The 19691-nt window shown below is 35.5% G+C and overlaps 1 protein-coding gene and 1 pseudogene across 6 annotated transcripts in view; one reads left to right on the top strand and one right to left on the bottom strand.

Annotated features, from left to right (window-relative positions):
* GRM5 (glutamate metabotropic receptor 5) overlaps positions 1–19691 on the bottom strand; it is a 402927-nt gene that overhangs the window by 117061 nt on the left and 266175 nt on the right. For all 6 annotated transcript variants that reach the window (XM_016153165.2, XM_036221804.1, XM_036221802.1 and 3 more), the window contains one exon: positions 2608–2843. In XM_016153165.2, coding sequence (XP_016008651.2) covers positions 2608–2843 — 236 coding nt within the window. The remainder of the gene's footprint in view (positions 1–2607; positions 2844–19691) is intronic.
* LOC118603386 lies at positions 16670–16788 on the top strand (annotated as a pseudogene).

Below are 19691 nucleotides of genomic sequence, written 5' to 3'. Positions count from 1 at the left end.
TTATTTGTAATCTATTCAGAATTAATATCTAGGAGTTGATCTATTTCTAGAATGGCTTTGTTATTTATTCAAGGTTAGGAGTTTTTCTTAAACCTTCTGGTTACTCAGAGCTTTTTAATACTTCATTCTTTATAAGGCTGGTACTAATTCTAGACTACTAGATTTAGCTATATCTCCTAGCTTTTATATTTTGCCTTCCAAGAAGCTCCAAAGAAAAATAAGCAGTAATCAGCTATAGGTATTTCCGCTCTTTGTGTTAAGACATTTTGTTTATTGAACTAACTATTAGGTTTCCGTTACCACAGACAATGAATACGGTGAAGATTTCCTATCTGAAATCAATTATAAACTAACATTTCTTACTACTCTAACTTTATGGTGATTTTTTTAAAACTATAATCTCTACCTTTAAAGCACATTGTTAAATTCTGACTTCATTTCTAAGTTTCAGTGTTTACTAGTTATGTGATCTTGAGCAAGTTATTTTGTCACTCTAAATCTTGGTTTTGTTATCTTTAAAATAAGACTAATAATAGTGCTTCTCTGATTGAGAAGAATAACAGAGCTATTACATACAAACATCCATGTTTATGTACAAAACAACATCTGTTATCAGGTAAGATTCTAAGGACATGGGGGTATTAAAGAGTACTTTTCAGTACTAGAGTAAGAAACAAATTCTGAGCAGAGAAATCACATCAGGGTGTTCATGTAGAGACAGAGAGCTACAGCAACAAGTTCAAAGGGAGATTTCATAGAACAATTTCCATAGAAATAATGTTTCCACAGAAATCAATTTAAGAGTCTTTCAAGACTATATCTAAATTAGACCTCCATCAGGAAAATAAAAAGAGTAAGAGAAACAAAGAACTATTTCAGGGAGAAGATTTTTCCTGCAAAAAGGAGTGAGAAAAGAAGAACATTAGTACAAGAGGGGCAAAGATCAACTGGAAAAATTTCTTTAACCACACTGGTTAGGGATCATCACTAACTCAGTAGAGAGTAACTGGAGATGAGATCAGATCTACTGCTTACGTTTTATAATTCCTCTAATGTAACTACATATAGTAATCTTTACACAGTCATAGAATGACAATACAGAGGGGCATACGCTCCCCAAATCTCAGGAGAGGAAAGAAGTTTGTGTCCTTCAGAAACAAAATAGATCTGTAAAAGATATGAAAAACTAACAGTTATAAAAATTGAAATAGTGAAACATAAGTCACAATGCCATTTATTCATACACATTTCTTCATGAAAATAGAAAATGAAAGGAAAACGAATAAGCATGTGAAGATTTTGGACAAGAGTTAGCGGAGTCTGAAGTGAGAGAGCAGCAAACGTAGTCTCACACTGAGCTTCTGTGATTTCTGAATTTCATTGACCAGTATAATATCCATACTCCAGCATCCCTTTCCTCTCCAATATCCAAATAGAAACTGATATAAGGTTGCCAGGTTCTTATTTTACCAAGTACTGACATTAAAAAAATAACAAATCACCATTTACTATCTCTACCATTTTACAAAAGAATGTACTCATACCAAAAACATAGGCTCAACATGAACTTGGGAAGATGCATCACAAAAAAACTACATTGTCTCTATTTTCCTCATTTTGTCGCTGGTGTATGACAACCTCTCTGTATATTGGCATTGGTTCATGGATCAGGATTTCAAATATACTGTTCCAATGCACTCTTGTGTTTCAGCATCACGGATAAGGCACCTATACCACAACTAAAACATTTTACTCCTCTGCAAATGCATTTGGGGTTCTTACTACCCAATGTGGGACAAGTCAGTACCAACAAATCTATATCAATTTTAACAAACCTTAACTTTTATAGTCATTGGCATATGTATCAATATTGGTCCTACTGGGTTATTAGAGTCAAGATTCCTTTTAGATGTGCTACAAATAATAATAACCCAACTTCTGTCTCACCATTATAGCACTGACAATGTCGAATTGCAATTTTCATTGGCATGACTATCTCCCCTCATAGACACTAAACCCCTTGAAGGCAGAAACTAGTTTTCTTAATCTTGCCACCCTTACAACTAAAGCAATATTTGGTATAAGTATTTGTTGAATGATTTAATGAATGGCTCTGTTAAGGTTATATATCCTGAAACGTCACGATTATACATAGCACATTCCTATTACTATTTTATGGTTTATTGGTTCAAGTAGTAATTGGCTCTGTCCTCCAACGTTCACTTGTTCATTCTTCAGATACATATAAAACCTTTACTAATGTGCCTCACACTTTGCTACTACAGATAATCAAAACAAGCAGAAAGTAGTTGCCTTAAAAAATGTCAAGAATAACTTCACTCTGGAGCTTGCATTGCCTTTTAGCATAGTACCATTTTTTTGAATAATATAAATAATCGAATCATTTTAAATCTCAATAGAGTGAACACTGTTCTGATATGTTTTTCTTAGTGAGAATAAAACCTATCACTGTAAGTACCAATACTCATCCTGTTTATATAAGAATCCTCTTCTCTAACATATTACAGCCACGAACTCCAGGACATACTTTACTTAAATTGAAGCCTTAGCCTCATTCACTTTAAATGAAACAATAAATCTGCTTACTATTGCAAGTCTTGTTGTATTTGCTGTTCTCTTGTGCAAACCCTTCCAGCCGGCACTGAAAACGATGCTGCCAAAATTCTTGAAACCATGGGTTTCGGAGGTTTGTTTCTGGCCGGAGCTTCAGATAATAATCATCAAACCACTTGACATCAGGAGATTGGAGCTTGATTGTGATTCCACCAACAGCTTCTCGCTGATATCCATCTGTCACATCATACCTGTCAGCCCAGCCATCACTGTGGGGAAACAGAAAACCCCTCAGCTTAGAACAGATAACTTCTAAGCATTGATTCCATTGGTGTCCCTTAAAAAAAAAATGCCATTAAATGGCTATTTCAAGCCATATCATGGTCCTGCATTACATCTACATGATTATTGAGACAGCAGCTTGTTAGAATAAAAAATGCGAAACACAATAGAAACTTTGAATCTAAGAGTGCTGGAGGGTGCCAAGCTCTTTTACCTTGAACTGTAGAGAATAACCTAATGCTTTGGCAGAATTTTTGGTTGCAAACTACAGTGTATGCCTGGAAGCTATATAATATCACCATTCACATTGTTTACTAAACATTTTATAGCTAGGTCAAATTAACTTTAAATACATTCTTTTCCTTTATAGTAATCATTATCAATCATATAAAATAAGAATTAAAACTTTCTAAAACATATCTATCATTAATTTAACCATCCTATGACATAATCTTTTTTTTTTTTTTTACATTTTGCAAGTGAATTACAGAGAGGAAAAAACTTGCTGATTATGATCATTCTATTAGATATTGATTTGTCAGATCCTCAAACTGAAGTGTGTGTAGTCCATAGTCTATATGCTCTTTCTTATCCTGTGCTACTCTATTGTATTCAAAATACACATATTAAATTACATTTTAGAGTGATTGAAAGAGCTTCTTAAAAATGTGCCATCAAGGATGGTGCCAGGGATCATACTCCTCAACATTGCTATTATTCTCTGCACTGATCACTCAATGTTATCTAGGCATTTTAAAATAAAAAAAAAGTGAAATTAGAGATTTCGCATTGCAATGGTCTGAATACAACAGAGTAAGGAATAGTATTCTAGGCTTATTTGAAAATGCATCAGACACAACATTGGAAATAAAAGACATGAAACGATGTTTGTATCAAATCTGGTCACACCTTCTGGCATTCAAGAAAAAAGACACTAACTTTTCTCATCCTCTTTCCCACTGTAATATGTACAACATGGGCTATGTCTCTGCAAGGAGCCAATGGTGCAGTCCTTCCTTTAAAGAGGCACAAATGCTCTTTCAGGAAAGATAAAGAAAGTAAAGGGAAAATTTCAGGAAAGATAAAGAAAGTAAAGGGAAAATTCAACAGTGAAAAAAAGTAACGCCAAAGGAGGAAGAGTAGGGATATGGAGAGGGGAAGCACAGAAAGAAACCTCCTGAATGCAAAGCAGAAAAGTAGCGATATCTGGGCTTGGGGTTGGTGGGGAGGTGGGGAGTGGACACGGGGTTGGGGGGGGAGGATAAGGAAAGGATTTACATTAACAGTCATTGTTTACTTCAGTAATATTCAGTAATATTCAGATATTTCTACTTATCAGAATACTAAGTTTTTAAACTCACCCTTCAAATGCATTTTTGTCCTTTACACTTTATTTTTGTAGGTGGAGAGCATGCTTCAGTATTTGGCGTATAAAATCAGTGCCAGGAAAACTATTATGTAAGTAATTAATATAAATGAAAAAGCATTTAGTTTTTTTCAGTATCCTCTGCTATATCAACTCTGACTTAAAAATTGATAATCAAAGTTGTTCCAAAGGTCATAGATTACTCATCAAAATATCATAGAGGCTTGAGACAACTTCAAAAATTTCCTAAGGCCCCAGTGGATAGAAGATGGAAAAAATGAACAAAGTAAACCATTTCTTCCTCTAAGTCCTCCTTGACAAAATGGCATTTCATTAAAAATTATCTGTGGTGAAAATTCAAAAACTTTTGTGGCAGATCAGGAAAAAAATAATAATGCAATATATTTTGCTCCAGTGTTGAATTTTGTTACTTCACACATTATTTTTCCTCAAGTTTCTCATTTTCAGCTTCAGAAGATTTTATTTAAAGCTGACAAGGTGAAATGAAGTGGGCTTGTTTGCCTCATTTTCTCCCTCTGTTTTGGAGGGTTTATTATATCACTGATACGAGAGTGCAGGTCTCATTGGTACTTGAGGAGATGCAGGGGCGTGCTGCAAACGGGACAGGAAGCTCTGTTTGTCAAGCAACCATTCTCCAAGGAAGAGGGAATTTAAATCTCTCCTTTTGTTAATGCTAGCTTGTTCTTATATAATGCTATGATTATGAATATTACATAAGAAATGTATTATAATGGGTCCAATTTACCCTTCACAATTCATTCATTGAGTTTAATGTGGATTGTAAAAGCCTGTCTTGATAAACTTTTTTGAAGGTAATATTTCCATAAAAAATGTGTCACAATCAGAATGTTAATTTCCCCATCTTTTTTCATGTACTTGTTTTTGTTGTTGTTAAGATATAAATCTCTTCTCTACGCTTACGAATTTAGCTGGAGATGATATTTTATTAGTAGCCTATAAGTTACAGTTGTGAGTTTAAAATATTTCTGGTTCATGTGTTTTCATTCAACAGCAAAATAAAAATCATAAAGGAGTTTGTGTGTAATCAAAAAATTCTAACTTCTATGTGAAAAAACAGGGTTATTCTATTTAAACTCATTGGGGACCATCTGCTGTGCAAATCTTGAGAAAGTTCATTCCATGCTGGCAAAGTTAGAGGGTGCTGTATTGCATTTAGATTATTAAATATTAACATTTTCATAAAAATGTGCTTTTAAGATTTGAGTTAAGATGATAGGGTATCTCCACGTAAGAAATAATAAGTAAAATGAAATACCAAGAAAAACTTGAGCTTACTTTTCTACTATCTAATACTTTCTGGTACATTGAAAGCAGACTGTCAAGATGCCTTTGAGTGACATATACTTTACCAAATCAGGGGAAAAAAAGGGAAAGGAAGATAAAGAAATAAGCTGGAAAGGTACCATATTTAAGGTACTTATTTAGATTTCGTATCTATCTATCTATCTATCTATCTATCTATCTATCTATCTATCTATCTATCTGGCTACCCAACTATCCATCCGTCCATCCATCTGTCCATCCATCTGTCTGCCCATCAATCCATCCATTGATCGATCCATCCATCCATCCAATTTCTCTCTCTTCTCACTGCTTGACATCTTAGCTATCTCCTCATAATCCATTTCATTATTTTCTTTCCAAATCTTTGATAATGAGTGGATCCTTCTGTGTTTGCAGATTCACTTAGTTGCCAAAATTTATTTGCAGCCCCAAATCAATACTCATGGCACTTTTGCAGTCATTTGTAGACATGCACAAGGTAGCAAAAAATGTGTCTCCTGATATGTATGTTCCCAGCTGAGACTGAACAAGGCAATCCTCTGCTTTCTTGTTACAGCTTTCGAGTGTCTTTTTCATGGTCTACTTAGTGCCAACCTGTGTGTGTGTGTGTGTGTGTGTGTATTGATTTCTTTGTTTAAAATAACCCTCAAGTGCAGTGCTGATGTTTATTTTAGAGTTCCCAAGTGCAGGAAGGCTGTGATATACCTTATATAGAAAATACATATGTTGAATGGCTGAATTCAGGCTTGGGTAAAGTGATATTATCTGTCAGTTTAATATTAATGAATCAACAATATTATGAAATAAGGCATCTTTAGAGAGGAACACAACATAAAGCAAGATTATGTTTTGACTATTGATGAAAATGTTGTGACTAGAAACTCAGGACAATTTAAACCTATATTTCCCATAGGAGCAATGGTCTGTATTCACTAATTCACTGTTTGGCGCATATTTATAGAACATAACTACTGTGAATAACAAGAATTGATTGTACATATATATTCTTAATTTGGATATCCTTTTCTTAAGGCAACCATTCTTTCTTTGGCTATAGAAAGAGGGCAACTTGGACATTTAAACAGGAAAAAATATTTTGAACTTACTGAGGCTGGTTTAACTAAAGGAGGAATCTTCGCTATATACGCATTCTTCAAAACACCTCCTCAGTAGATAGCATAGATTCCTTTAAATCTTCCCTGCTGACATCTTAAGGACATGCTCATCTAGCACCTTCATTTTCTTCCTAAAATTGTATTACTAAAATAAATACTACTACAATCTACCTTTCCCCCTTTCTCCTCTCAAACCCTAATTCGCTTTATATATATATAATTAGCACATCATAAAAGTTTGATTTTTATCTGTTTTCAGTAGAAGGCTATTGTTTAGAACAAAATTCTGACTGGCTCTGAAATTCTTCAGTCATCTTCTCTATTTTTATAACTTTCCTTATTTTCTTCCATATTTATTAAATACGTACCTATCTTAGACTAACTTATTGTGTGGCGATAAGCAGTGCCAATAGCTCAATGATTTAGAACAAAATTTTATCTATTGCTCAGTTTTTAGGTTCACTGCAAAAGGCCTATAACTCTTCTTCATGTCACCTTCATTCTGAGACAGTCTGAAAGAGCAATTTCCTTCTGGGACATGGCCTGTCTTGTAGAAGGGAGAAACAGAGCATAATAGAACTATGTAATGGTTCTTAAGTGTTCTACTTAGAAGTGACACATCTCACTGACCAAAGCAAGTCATATGGCCAAACCTGACTTGAAAGGGACTGGTATGTATGACTGTTCCCACAGATAATATTTGTAAATATTATGAAGAAAAATATAATCTACTACATTTACTATGGGTTGAAATTGTATTAAATGTAAGTTAAATAGGTTTTGACAGTCTACTCCAGGAGTTCACAGTCTAGAGGAATAATGAGAGAGGAACACAGACATATAAATAAATGACCACATACAAACGAGCATTGTTGTATATGTGAACCAAATACACTGAGAGAGAACAGTAAGTGACTCACTCTTCGTAGGAAGATAAAATTTGAATTGAGTTTGAAAAATGTGGATAATGGAGCAATAATAGTATTTTGAAATGTTCTAGATAATGAGACAGCATGTGTGAATCAGGGAATAGTGAATATTAAGCAATGAAGCCATGTAGAGTGCAGAGGCTAGAGTATAGTGAAGTAATGAGAAAGTAAGCTGAGAAAGACCAACTGTGAATGATCTTTGCACCATCCAAAAGTCTTGGATTTCATCATTCAGGTAATGGGGAGCTAGTGGTGGCTTCTCAGGTGGGAAATGATATAAAGAGAGATGAGAATTGGATGAACTGTGGTAACAGTATGAGTGGTAGATCAGAGTGGTTGTAGATGATGTTAGAGAATTAAGTTAATGTGTTGCGCTGGTCAAGGAAACCTATGCTAGCCTGAATTATAGCAGTAGCAGTGGGGATGAAGGGCCTTATTTGTAAGAAATTCTAAAAATCTTTAAGACTTTATTTGTGGAAAATAGGGGTTAAGTAGGACGTTCAAGTGATATTGTAGCTCCATGTCCTAGGTTGTAAAATATAGGAAGAGAACCAGTTTAGGGTGACGAAATAAGAAAATGAATAGAGATTGGAGTGTGTGATGGTGAGATTTCCCTTTACATGCTCTCTAGCATTTCTTTTCTCCTGGATTTCTATCTATTCTCTATATATACAATTGAATATTAAAAATATTCAATTAACAATTTTCTTATATATGGTTCCAGCACCAGATTAATTCACCCTATTCTATTATTTATGGTTTTGTATGCTGAATAATAACTGTTGGCACTCAAAAAATGAGAATAAAAATTATAGAACTGTAAAGACCTGATACTCTATATCATTATATCCTTATAATATAAATATTTTAACTTTAGAATTATTTTTATCATTCATTGTATTAAAATGTTGATAAATATAAAGCATACCAATGGTTATAGTTATATAATAATTACAGCAGGATTTACAACCAATAGATTTAATAACAAATATGTTTCTGGAATTTGAAGCCTCTGAGGGTCACATCTTATCAGGAATAAAAAGGACTCAGAAAATTATGAAGACAAACGGTATATGAATTATTGAATATTAGTATAAAGTGGTAGATCACTTAAAACTTGTCTCCCTTATGAAAATAGAAATCTGTACAATGCATACAATATAATCTTTCCTTCCTTTTCTCATTTCCTATTAATATATGTTTTAAGTTACTGCTATAGAAAACAGAAAAATATATGTAGTATGGAAAATTGCATTGGGTGATCCTTTAATAACAGTCTCCATGTTCTATTCACTTTAATTCATTAATTCTATAAGTATTTTGAATACCTCCTCTGTGCATTTATATTTCACAGACACTGTGGTAGTTTCCAGTATATGCCCTCAAGGAGCCAATAGTCCATTAGGCACGACCTGCTTGAAAGGGCATTGCCTACTTCCAGCCCATTGGAAGTTTCCTCATTTATTCTACAGACTGAACGCCTTTCCCTTTTACTCAATCTTTCCACAGAAAGTACAATTCATTAGGTTTCCAGTCACTGAATCATCACATACTGAAAAGCACATTTCTGCCCTGCCTCCCTGAGATTATTCCCCGATCACCTCAATTCTGGGTATTTCTAAACTCTTAGTCTTAGATCTACAATCTTTCGATTTATTTACATGGTAGGCTAATCATATATAATGAGTGAGATTTCATTAGTTGAATTCTCAATGGCAACACAATTATTTAGCATAACTCCACAGTTTTCTTGGGGAGGTATCTGCCATGGGCAAATAATATAAGTAGATCTCCCCAAAGTCTGTTTCAAAAGGAGCAATCCCAGACTGAAAATGTAGCCATCAGAATGACTGCTCCTACAGTCATTAACTTTGCCTCAGTAGATGTGAGCGGGGTGGAGATAGGTTGTGGGGAGGGTTTGGAAGGGAGTTTCATGGGTGTTCCAGGCACACACAGTATTCTTGCTTACTGAAATTTTTAGTCCTGCTTATCATGATGGTACTGGTGCAGCTGACAGTAACCACACACATGTTGTGAATGGGAGATATAACACCTTGATTCTTATTTCTCAGATTTTTATCACACTTTCACACCTCCAAGCCTTTGGGTGTGGTATTCCCTCTGCACAGAGTGCCATCCTTTCACCTTCTTTGGAAGTCATTCTATACAAACCAAATTCAAAATTAGGTCAGACCTCCTACAACTATTCCTTCACACACTAACATGTTTGGCCTTCCAAAGTGAGGAAATATAGAAGAGAGGTGGGGAATTTTTTGATTTGATAAAATCAAATTTATCCATCAAGCAGACAGACTGAGCTTGAATATAACTTACAAAAACCTTTTTTAAGCTCCCCTGGGCTCAACAGTTCTCTCTTCTCTGCTTCCAAAATACTGTGACATTTATTCCTTCATAAACTGAACAAGTATTGCGTAACTAATATAAATGTGGCAGTATAGTGGTAAACAAGAAGACAATATTTCTTCTCTCATACAGGTAACATTATGGTGCTTTTGGTTTTGTATTTGTCATTGTATTAAAGTTAGATACATTTATTTCTGCTTTCTCCAAGTAGACCATAAATTTTACGTTTTGGATATTTCCTCATCTTTATGTTTATTATAATGTCTAGCAGAGAGTAAGCACTCAAGAAATGGTTAATATAACTTGTTAGAAAATTAGACTTTAAAAGGCAAACTTAAAATTATAGAGGATTCTTTTCAGATAAATGCATATATTAATTTATAATTAAGAAATCGATGGTGTCAGATGTGCCTTATAAAATGACTGAAAGACTGAATTGATTCCTCCTCCAAAATGGTCCTCTCTATTCTCTACCTGGTGCTATTGAGGTTAATGAGAACATTCACTAGGCTGCATCCCAGCACTTTTTTTTTTTTTAAATCTGTTCACAGCCCACATAATTATTATGGAAACTGCTGTTCTACCCACATGTAATCATCGTCCTGCCAAACCTCTTACCAATAGCATTTTAACAGATATTTTGGGATTTTTTTTCTAACAGTGGGAGTCTACTGACTACTTGGCTGTCTTCACATAATATTCCTTTTTTTTTTTCCTCTGGGAGAGTAGGAGGTCTTAGAATCTCTAAATAATAGTGAAAAGGAAGGAAGGATATTGTTCTAATGAATATATACCAGTCAACACTAGTGAATTATTTAATTCCAAAAGAAAGCACAATGTAGAATTTTTGAGAAAATGGTTAAGTTATTTACTGAAAATTAAGCTATCATCAAGGTTTGTAAATCTTAGTTTTTCCAGTTTCAAGACTTTATATATAAGTAGATGTGGATTGGAGGAGCTAAGTCAGAACATTTGAAAGAAGGATGAAAAGTGAGGAACCTAAAGTTTGCTACGTGTCTAGCATAGGACAGGTGATTGTCATTGTATTAATTTTCCCAATTCTCTTTCAGCCATAGAGGTAATTATTATTAGCCCTAGTTTTAAACATTAAGGAAACTGAGGCTCTGAGGGATTATGTAATCTACTCAAAATCCCACAGGAAATATAAAGGAGATTTTTATCCAAATCTTTCTAGTTCTAAAACTCCAGTGCCTTCCATACTTAACAGAGACTCCACAGTAATGACACGCGGATGATAGCACTGAGAAATGTTTCTTAAGGGGGATCCTGTTGAAGGGGCATACGATAGAGGACAGGGAGCAGAGGACAGGGAGCAGAGGACACGGAGCAGAAGACAGGGCTGAGACTGCAGAGGTAGAATTCTAACAAGGCATCTAAGATTCCTACTTTTTGATGTACACACACCTTCTACTTTTTCAAATAAACACTAGTCTAGATAGGTGCTACTATGAATGAATTTTCAAGATATAATTAAGGACCCAAATAAATCGACCATAAAATAAGGACATTATCCTTAGCATGTATAACCTAATCAGGTGACCCCTGAAAAGAGACTGCTCTTCCTCAAAAAAGAGAGGATTTGAGATGGATTTGGCAGGAGAGAAAGCTGGAGGAGGAGCTCCACGGATGGCTTTGTGTAAAGGAAAGCAGGTGGTCTCTAGGACCTGAGGATGACCCCGGGCTAACAATCAACAAAAAAACTGGGACTCAGGCTCATATCCTAAAGGAACTGAATTCACCCAAAAACTTGAATGTGTGTGGAAGCAGTTCTTTCACAACACCTCCACCAAGGAATGAAGCTCGGCCAACAGGCGATTTCAGCCTTTTTTATCCTGAGCGGTGAACCTGCTTATGCCGTACATAAACTCCTGACCTCCAGAAAGTATGAAATAATAAATGAATATTGAAGCTGCTAAACTTGTGGTAATTTACTACCCATCAATAGAAAGTTGTTACCAACTCCCTACCCCTCTTCTATATTTCCTCACTTTGGAAGGCCGAACGCGCTAATGTGGGAAGGAATACAGTCATAAGAGGTCTGACCTAATTTGGAATTTGGTTCCTGTAGACTGACTCCCAAAGATTTGAGGATTTTAGAAAATGACGGACAGTATTAAACATCAGAACAGATGTAACGTCCATCCTGCCTTGATGTAGGCCCTTGGATGTCAAGAATTCTCCCTTCTGGATTAAAGTCTTATTTTTCCATGAATGTTTCCTTACCACACACATTCTTCACAGAGAAGAAGCTAAGAAAAATCTGCATAAATAGATTATTTTGTGAATTACACAATCAATTGTTTCTCTTGGCACATTATAGTCATTTGGAGAAATGCAAAATTTGAGGCAACTGCATAAAATGTGCAATATAATAAGCTAAATGATTCACTTAAATAAAGGAAGCATGTTATGAGTAGGCTATTGTATATATAGCTTTACATAACTCTTTAAATGTTTTCTCATCAAGCTTCCTTGCTTAGGATAACCTTCCAGTTTTTAGTCTCCAAACCCTCTTTTGCTGAATTGGACTAATTTCTTTTGTGATTCTGGTAAGCTAAACACAATGTTCACTCAAGTAGTCAATAATTATTTTTTGAATATCTATGAAATTCTAAACAATAGGCCAACTTCATGATGACAGTGATGAATATAATACCCCACCACCACCACCACCACTACCAATTTGTTTTCATCTCTTATTTTTTATAACAAGTCACCAGGGACTTCATAATTTCTGATCTAATGTATATTCCTCATACTTTCCTCAACCTTCCTGCACTATTTGACACAAATCTTTCATTTAGAAAAATCTTTCATTTAGCGAAACACTACATATGCCAATTTCTCTGCAGAGTCCTACATACAAGGAATAAAGAGAAGGAAAATACTCATTCCCTGACCACACTTCAGCATTAAAGCTCAGCAAATAAGAAGTTATAAAGTGCTAACAGTGGTATTTAGGGTTTGCTGTCTGCCAGGCATCATTCTAAGCACTTTACAAAGATGGTTCCTTTCTCTCAGGTATTATATAGAGTATAATCCTGAAAGGTAGACATTTTTACATCTTTACATTTCACGTGAGGAAACATTGACTTGAAAAGTACTAAATCACCAAAAATATACAGGATTCGAACTCAGTCCACCTAAATGTAGAAACCTAACTGAACCAGTACAACCTATTAATGTGATCTTTGATCCGAATCTGTGTCCAAATCTACCTTTATATATGAAAATGTAAAGAGGAGAGTTATTTTCATTTCTGTTGTACACATACCCATATACTGCAAACACACCCTGGAATTGTTTTTTTTTAATTTATTTTTCTTCCTGAAACTGTAAACAAATAATTGCTTTATACCACTATATTTATCTTCTGATAAAATACCCATCATTGTAGTATTAAGAAAGTTATAAAGAGTCTCTCTACTCACAAGGAAAAGAACTATTACAAGATGCTCAAGAGACCTTGATATCTGTATATAAACGCAGAATGGACTGTCTTCAATTCACATTTCACTTTGAGGCAACATTGTTTTTCTTGACAAAATATCCCCCATGACACTCACCGAAACCAAGTCTAGTGTTAACTTCTCACATCTATCAGATGCAGTTTACCAATGAACACTTATAAGCTGCAGGAGACCAGTAAATAATTGAAAATTGCTCTGGGCATGAGATAAGTTTTAGGAACAGTCATTATATAAGAAGCCAGACAAACGTCAGAACCTAAAAGCCTGAAAAATTTAGATGCCACGTGAGCAATAATTAATCCAAATAGAATGAAAGTGTAAGTCACATATTAGAACTGAGCAGCTACTTCCATTTCTAGCTGTGATAAATTAGATAAACTTCCTCTGAAAACAAGTAGAAAGGCTGCATAAACTTTTTGAAAAAATCTATTTGTGCTATCAGAAAACTATCTTTTGGCCAGGACTCAAGGGACCAAGATCCTGGAGAAAAAAATACTGAGGTAAGCCTTATCCCTTTGAGGTATGTGACAGTTCATTGAAAGGCAAGGATGAGGGGCTAAGAAGTTGCAACAGAAGTAGTAGCTGACTTCTGCGCATTGGCTGGTGACCTGAATCTGGCAGAACTGCCCATCAAATTCAGATAGGGCCACCAGCTCAGTTCTGCAGATGGACAGAGCCACTGGCTGGTGTCTCCACTCAGGCTCAGCTGCAAGGAGGAATGTGGGCTGCCAAGGCCTGAGCACTGATTGCTGTAAATCCTACCCTCCTTATCTGTTTCTATCAGATTCTCAGTGGTCAAGACCCACTGATTTCTCCAGTCATCTTTGTGAGATGAGACCCAAGTGTGCCTCCTAGGAAGCACCCGCTAAACGTTGGAGGAACCAGATGTCCACATTGGGCTCTTTTTCCCCACATAGGCCCATGTAGTCCCTCTCATAGTGGGGCTCTGCTGGCCTGGGGGAGAGGTGATGTGGTTAGAGTGCAGCCACTCCTCTTATCCTTCTAATTGGATTCTTCTCAGACTCTGTGTTCCAGGGAGGTGCTTAAGCCTCATCCCTGGGTTCTGGGATTTTCACAAGGGTGTCTTGTCTATGGATAGTTACTAGCTGGTCTTGTTGTGAGGGCAGCAGAAGTCAAGAACAATGTATGTTGCCATCTTAATTATATCACTCTGGCAGTAGTTTAGTTTTCATAGATATTTTAAATGTGAATGTGACACAATTCAATTCGCAGTTTTGATAGATGACTCTTTTATACAAATAGATTTGAAGAAATAAAGGCAGGGTTGCTTATTAAGAGGCTACTGCAATAATTTAGGTGAGGGCTGATGAGGGTTTGGAAAAGAGAAGTGATTGTAGGATGAAAAGGGACTTCAGAAATATTTTATTTAGGAGTTCAAACAGGCATGATTTGTTGTAATATTCTGTAGAGTAGGGAGTAGGAAAAGGAGTCTGGAATGACTCTGAATTCCCTTGAGTGATCAGCACCATCTACTAAAGAGAAATGTGGGTAGGAGAGTTTAGTCTTAGACATGTTGACTTTGAAATGTTTGTGAAATATCAAGTGGCTTATGTCAGAAATACAGTTATACACATAATCTGAATTTAGAGAAGTCTGGTCTGAGATATTTAATTTAAATATTGTCAATAAATCAATATTTGATAGAATTGTTTGAAAAAAATGTTATTTCAATGAGGGTTTTTTAGGCAATATGGGCAAGGAAGAAATATAGACACCCAGATAATACTAATACTTATGGAATACATGGAGAAAACATTCTTATAGGATTTTGATAAAGAAAAGATAAAGAGGGAAGAAAATAACAGTGGTAAGGAGTGGAGTGCTAACTCAAAGCCAAGAAGGGCTAGAGCTTCAAAAGGAATAATAATAGCCAACAATGTTAGATCCAACAGAAAGCATAGGACTTTAAATTGTCCCTAAGACCTGGCAACACAACTGGGGAGTTTTCGTGGAGTGTAAGGACAAAAGCTAGATTCTAGTGAAGACTGAAGGAGAAAATAGGAAGAAGGCAAAGTTGATGTGGACCATGAAAGAACAGATCAAGTTGTATGCTTTTCTCTAGCAGTCCTCAGCAGTTTGGAAATAGGGCCTCAGTAGGTGGATTATAGAATGGAATTTGCTGAATTAGAGAAGTGTTAAAATCAGGCTTGGAAGAAATTTGAGAAAGGAGTTTAATCAGCTATGGCATAGGATGATTAAGAAAGTCAGGCTGGCATGGAAGAAGCTGAAATACTGGGGGAAAATGGAGAAATCATAAGACAAGGGAATTCTATGAGAGCAAGACTATAGCACGCGCAGTGAAAATAAGAAATGGTAAAAGCAAAAATTAGATGGTGAAAGTGAAATAAGAAATGATAAAGCATGCTTATCCAAAGAGTGGATACTGGGTTTCTGATTTCTAGGTGATGGAAGAATTCAGGATGTGCCTTAGGCACGTGCTAGCACAGATAAGGCATTTATTTTTCTTACCCTTCATGCGACACTATTCTTTCCAATTAAATTTCACTTCAACTAATTATTTTAAGCACACATATAGTATCATGTTAGATTATAATAAAGATGCTTTACTACTAGAAGTTTTTGAACATGTAACAGTAAACAACATTTTAATGATACAGAGGTTATTTTGTTTGTTATGCTTGTTATTTGTGGTTTGTGAGTTATTTTAACCCAATATGATGTTCATCTGACGGACAGAATGTTTTTATCTGAGTACACGATCCTCTTGTCTTTTCTGCTAACCAGATAAGCACCAATAATATCTGATCTCTAGAGCAGTTAGAGTTTTACACACACAGTCACACACATGTACACACACACACATCAATGCATATGCTAACACATGCAAGTACATATATATGCATGCTTTCAAACACAGATGCAAATACATTTGCACAGGAAAAACAGAACCTATTATTTACAGTGTAAGCATTCCCTCATATGAGACATTATTCCTGACAGAATATTTTGGAGAGGGGCAAACAGTTCTAAAGAACTGAGACAATATGATGATGTGCAGTTACGAAATTATTGGCAATGAGCAATGGAAGATTTTAGTCACCATGTAATACCAAAGGAGTCAACACCAAAAATAATCAATACTCTGAGTGTGAAGTGAGGCAATTCAGTCATTTTTCTCTGGACCCTGGTCATTAAAGTCACTCTAGACAAGCCTGGAAGTTTAAGAATAATTCATTTCTGGTCTATAGTCATGCTGCCCTGAACACGTCTGATCCTGTCTGATCTTGGAAGCTAAGCAGGGTCAGGCCTGGTTAGTACTTGGATGGGAGATCACCTAGGAAGACCAGGTGCTGTAGGTATAAAATAATAATAATAATTATTATTATTGTTATTATTATACAATTATTATTATATAATAATTATTATTTATTTCTGAGAAGCAGATGTATTTGTTTCTCATCTTACTAAGTTCATTTATTAAATATTTTTTAGGTTGATAAAATCACTTTTCTCTTTTTTTCTTGCCTCCAAATGGTTTAAATGTACTGGCTGTTCATTCCTGAATGTATAGTTAGGGTGAAAGTCATGTTTCAGAAGTAAAAAGAAGGAAAAAGGTGTTTAGGGAGGTATGTTTTATCTTTAGTGGAAAATATGAACCCAGGCAATGAGAGACTAGAGAAGGGGTGGACAGGGCCAAATGGCTCATAGTTTTATATCTGTAATATCAGACCAGGATACACACACTATTTTGGAAAAAAAAAAAGTGTTATTAACAAGTATTTATGTGCCACAGGTTGTTGAACTGTGTTGCAGTGTTTGAAATGAGCAGATGTGAGGGCAAGGTATAGACTTACAGAAAGAACATTGAGAAGATTCAGAGAAGTAGGAGAGAAGAATCTGTAGATCTTGTTCACATACTGCATCTAAGAAATATAGTGAAGTGGAGAATCGCTCTAGGATATATTATGGTAGGGAAGAAGTGCTGAGGGTCACTGACCTCTGCAGCATTTATGTGATTGACCACTTCCTCCTGGAAAATCTCTTATCCTGTGGCTTCAGTGGTACCATCCTATGCTGGCATTCCTCACTGCCCTGCCTTCTCCATTCTCTGGGATTCTGCAAGTGGGCCTCTCTTCCTATTCCTGCACCTAGGGATTGGCGTTCCCTGGGGAGTTGTCTTTGGTATTTTTTACCTGCACTTTTATACAGTCTCCTGTACATTTCATCCTATGAATTCAATTACCATTTTTATCCAATTACTTCTAAATTTCTGCCTCCAGCTTTGTTATTCTTCCTGAGTTCTAGATCAGAGTATTCAACATCTATGAGATAGCTCGACCCAGGGTACCTCCAATACGACTTATTCAAAAATATTATATTTATCATTTTCCCTGACAGCGACTATTGTCCTCTCTGATGTATGTTTCTACATGAGTGCTACCATTATTCCTCTCATTGTTCAAACCAGAGTCCTAAGGGAGAACCAGTGTAACTCTTCCGTACCAGAGATCTCCCACTCTAGGGACAAAGTCATGGTGATGCTATGTCCTATCTACCTTGGGAAACTGCTCCTTTTCCCATAACCATCCCAGAGATGAATTTATTTAGGAACTCCTCCTTTCTCACTTGGAATTGATAGTGCTGGTCTTCTTTTGCTGTTATTTGCAAGATTATAAAACACAACTTTAATGATATTACATTTGTGCCTAAACATTCTCCTTGGCTTTCTCTGCCTTTAAATAAAAGTCCAACTTCTCAACAAAGCCCATATGAATCTTCATGCTGTTGTCCTTGCCCAATATTATCTCCCATCATTCTCCTGTTTTTGTTTGTTTGTTTGTTTGCTTATTTGTTTTTTTTCCCTGTGTGCTTTGGTTACTTCAAGTTTCTCCCTAGAAGCTATTGTGGTTTCTTCTTACTAAGTCTGTCTACCTCCAGTTTTAATAATCAATCATGTTTGTTTAGTTCCACCTTTCTTCTTTTTATTTTACTAACTTCTACCTGTTCTTGTAACTTCATTTCAGATGTCTTCTAAGTCTTTTATGATCTCACCTGTCTGAAAGAGATATGCATTTTTGTACCTTAAACATTCTTTGCTTAATTTCAATTTAGCATTCATCACCTTGCATTTCAATAATTTATATTCCTCTCTTCTTTGAGAAAGTAAAATTCTTATGAATGGTGTTTAGCTCTCTAGTCTCAGCACTTAATTCATTGCTTGTCAATAAACGGGAACTCTCTAATGCTGAATAAACAGAAGGAGTGTGGTAATTGTTAGAGGAAGGGCTTTCTTATAAGGAAAGGGATATGCTAGCCATTTAAGTGGATAAGGATTTTGGAGGATATGCTGAGCTTTCAGACCTGTGGTGGATTTGAGAGGGGAAGTAATATTTTCTGTCTTCAAGAAGATTAAAATCTTCTTGGTCGATAAACTTTTGGTAATTTAAAACAACCTAAGGCTATTTATAAGTAAATGGCAAGTGTTATGATGCACATAAGAAGAGAAGTTCAACAGTAGGGGAAATTTAAAGGAATGAGGATCATCCTGTCAGGCTTTAAAGAAAACAGAAAGGACTTGAACTGTGTTTTTATGTATTCATAGCTTTTATATAGACTGAGAAAAATGTGATTTGGGACCATAAGGTAAAAGAATGTACATTTCTCATGGCATGTGTGAGTGGAGGTAAGAATTCTGTATTAACTATTGCTTCCATGAAAATTTAAATTCTCTCCAAAAATTCTGTCCATCAATTATAATTATTTATCAGATTGTTCTATCAATATGTCCCATCCTCATTTGAAACTCTATACTTAAAATTAAACTTATCTTTTTTCTACTTGCCCTTTCTAGACCTCTCTCAAGTAATCCAGACTTCAAAAACTGGACTCATTCTTCCACATCCCTCACGTACAGAGAGTCAAGTAATGAACTTTGTACTTAAAAGGCATTCTATAAATGTTTGTTGAATTAACAAAAGGAAAGACTTTGTTGTTGAATGTGACCACATGGAGGGCTAAATACAGGGACATGTGAATCAAGTGTGGAAATGCAGAATAATAGACAGCTACAACTGAGGGTCTGGGCATCCTTACATGTAAGAGAATCATAGTGTTTAAAGAGTGAGAAACATCAGGTCCTGGGAATTGCAGCTCTGGTTTCATGAACCCTTGGATAAAAGCCCTGAGGTTAATTCTAACAAAGAACTTGGCCACAGAAATCATTAGGAAAATCAAAGTATTTTATCCTTTAGGGAAGTTATCA

The sequence above is a fragment of the Rousettus aegyptiacus genome, unplaced genomic scaffold, assembly GCF_014176215.1.
Source record: "Rousettus aegyptiacus isolate mRouAeg1 unplaced genomic scaffold, mRouAeg1.p scaffold_m13_p_5, whole genome shotgun sequence".
Lineage (NCBI taxonomy): Eukaryota > Metazoa > Chordata > Mammalia > Chiroptera > Pteropodidae > Rousettus > Rousettus aegyptiacus.
This window is presented reverse-complemented; position numbering and strand designations above follow the sequence as displayed.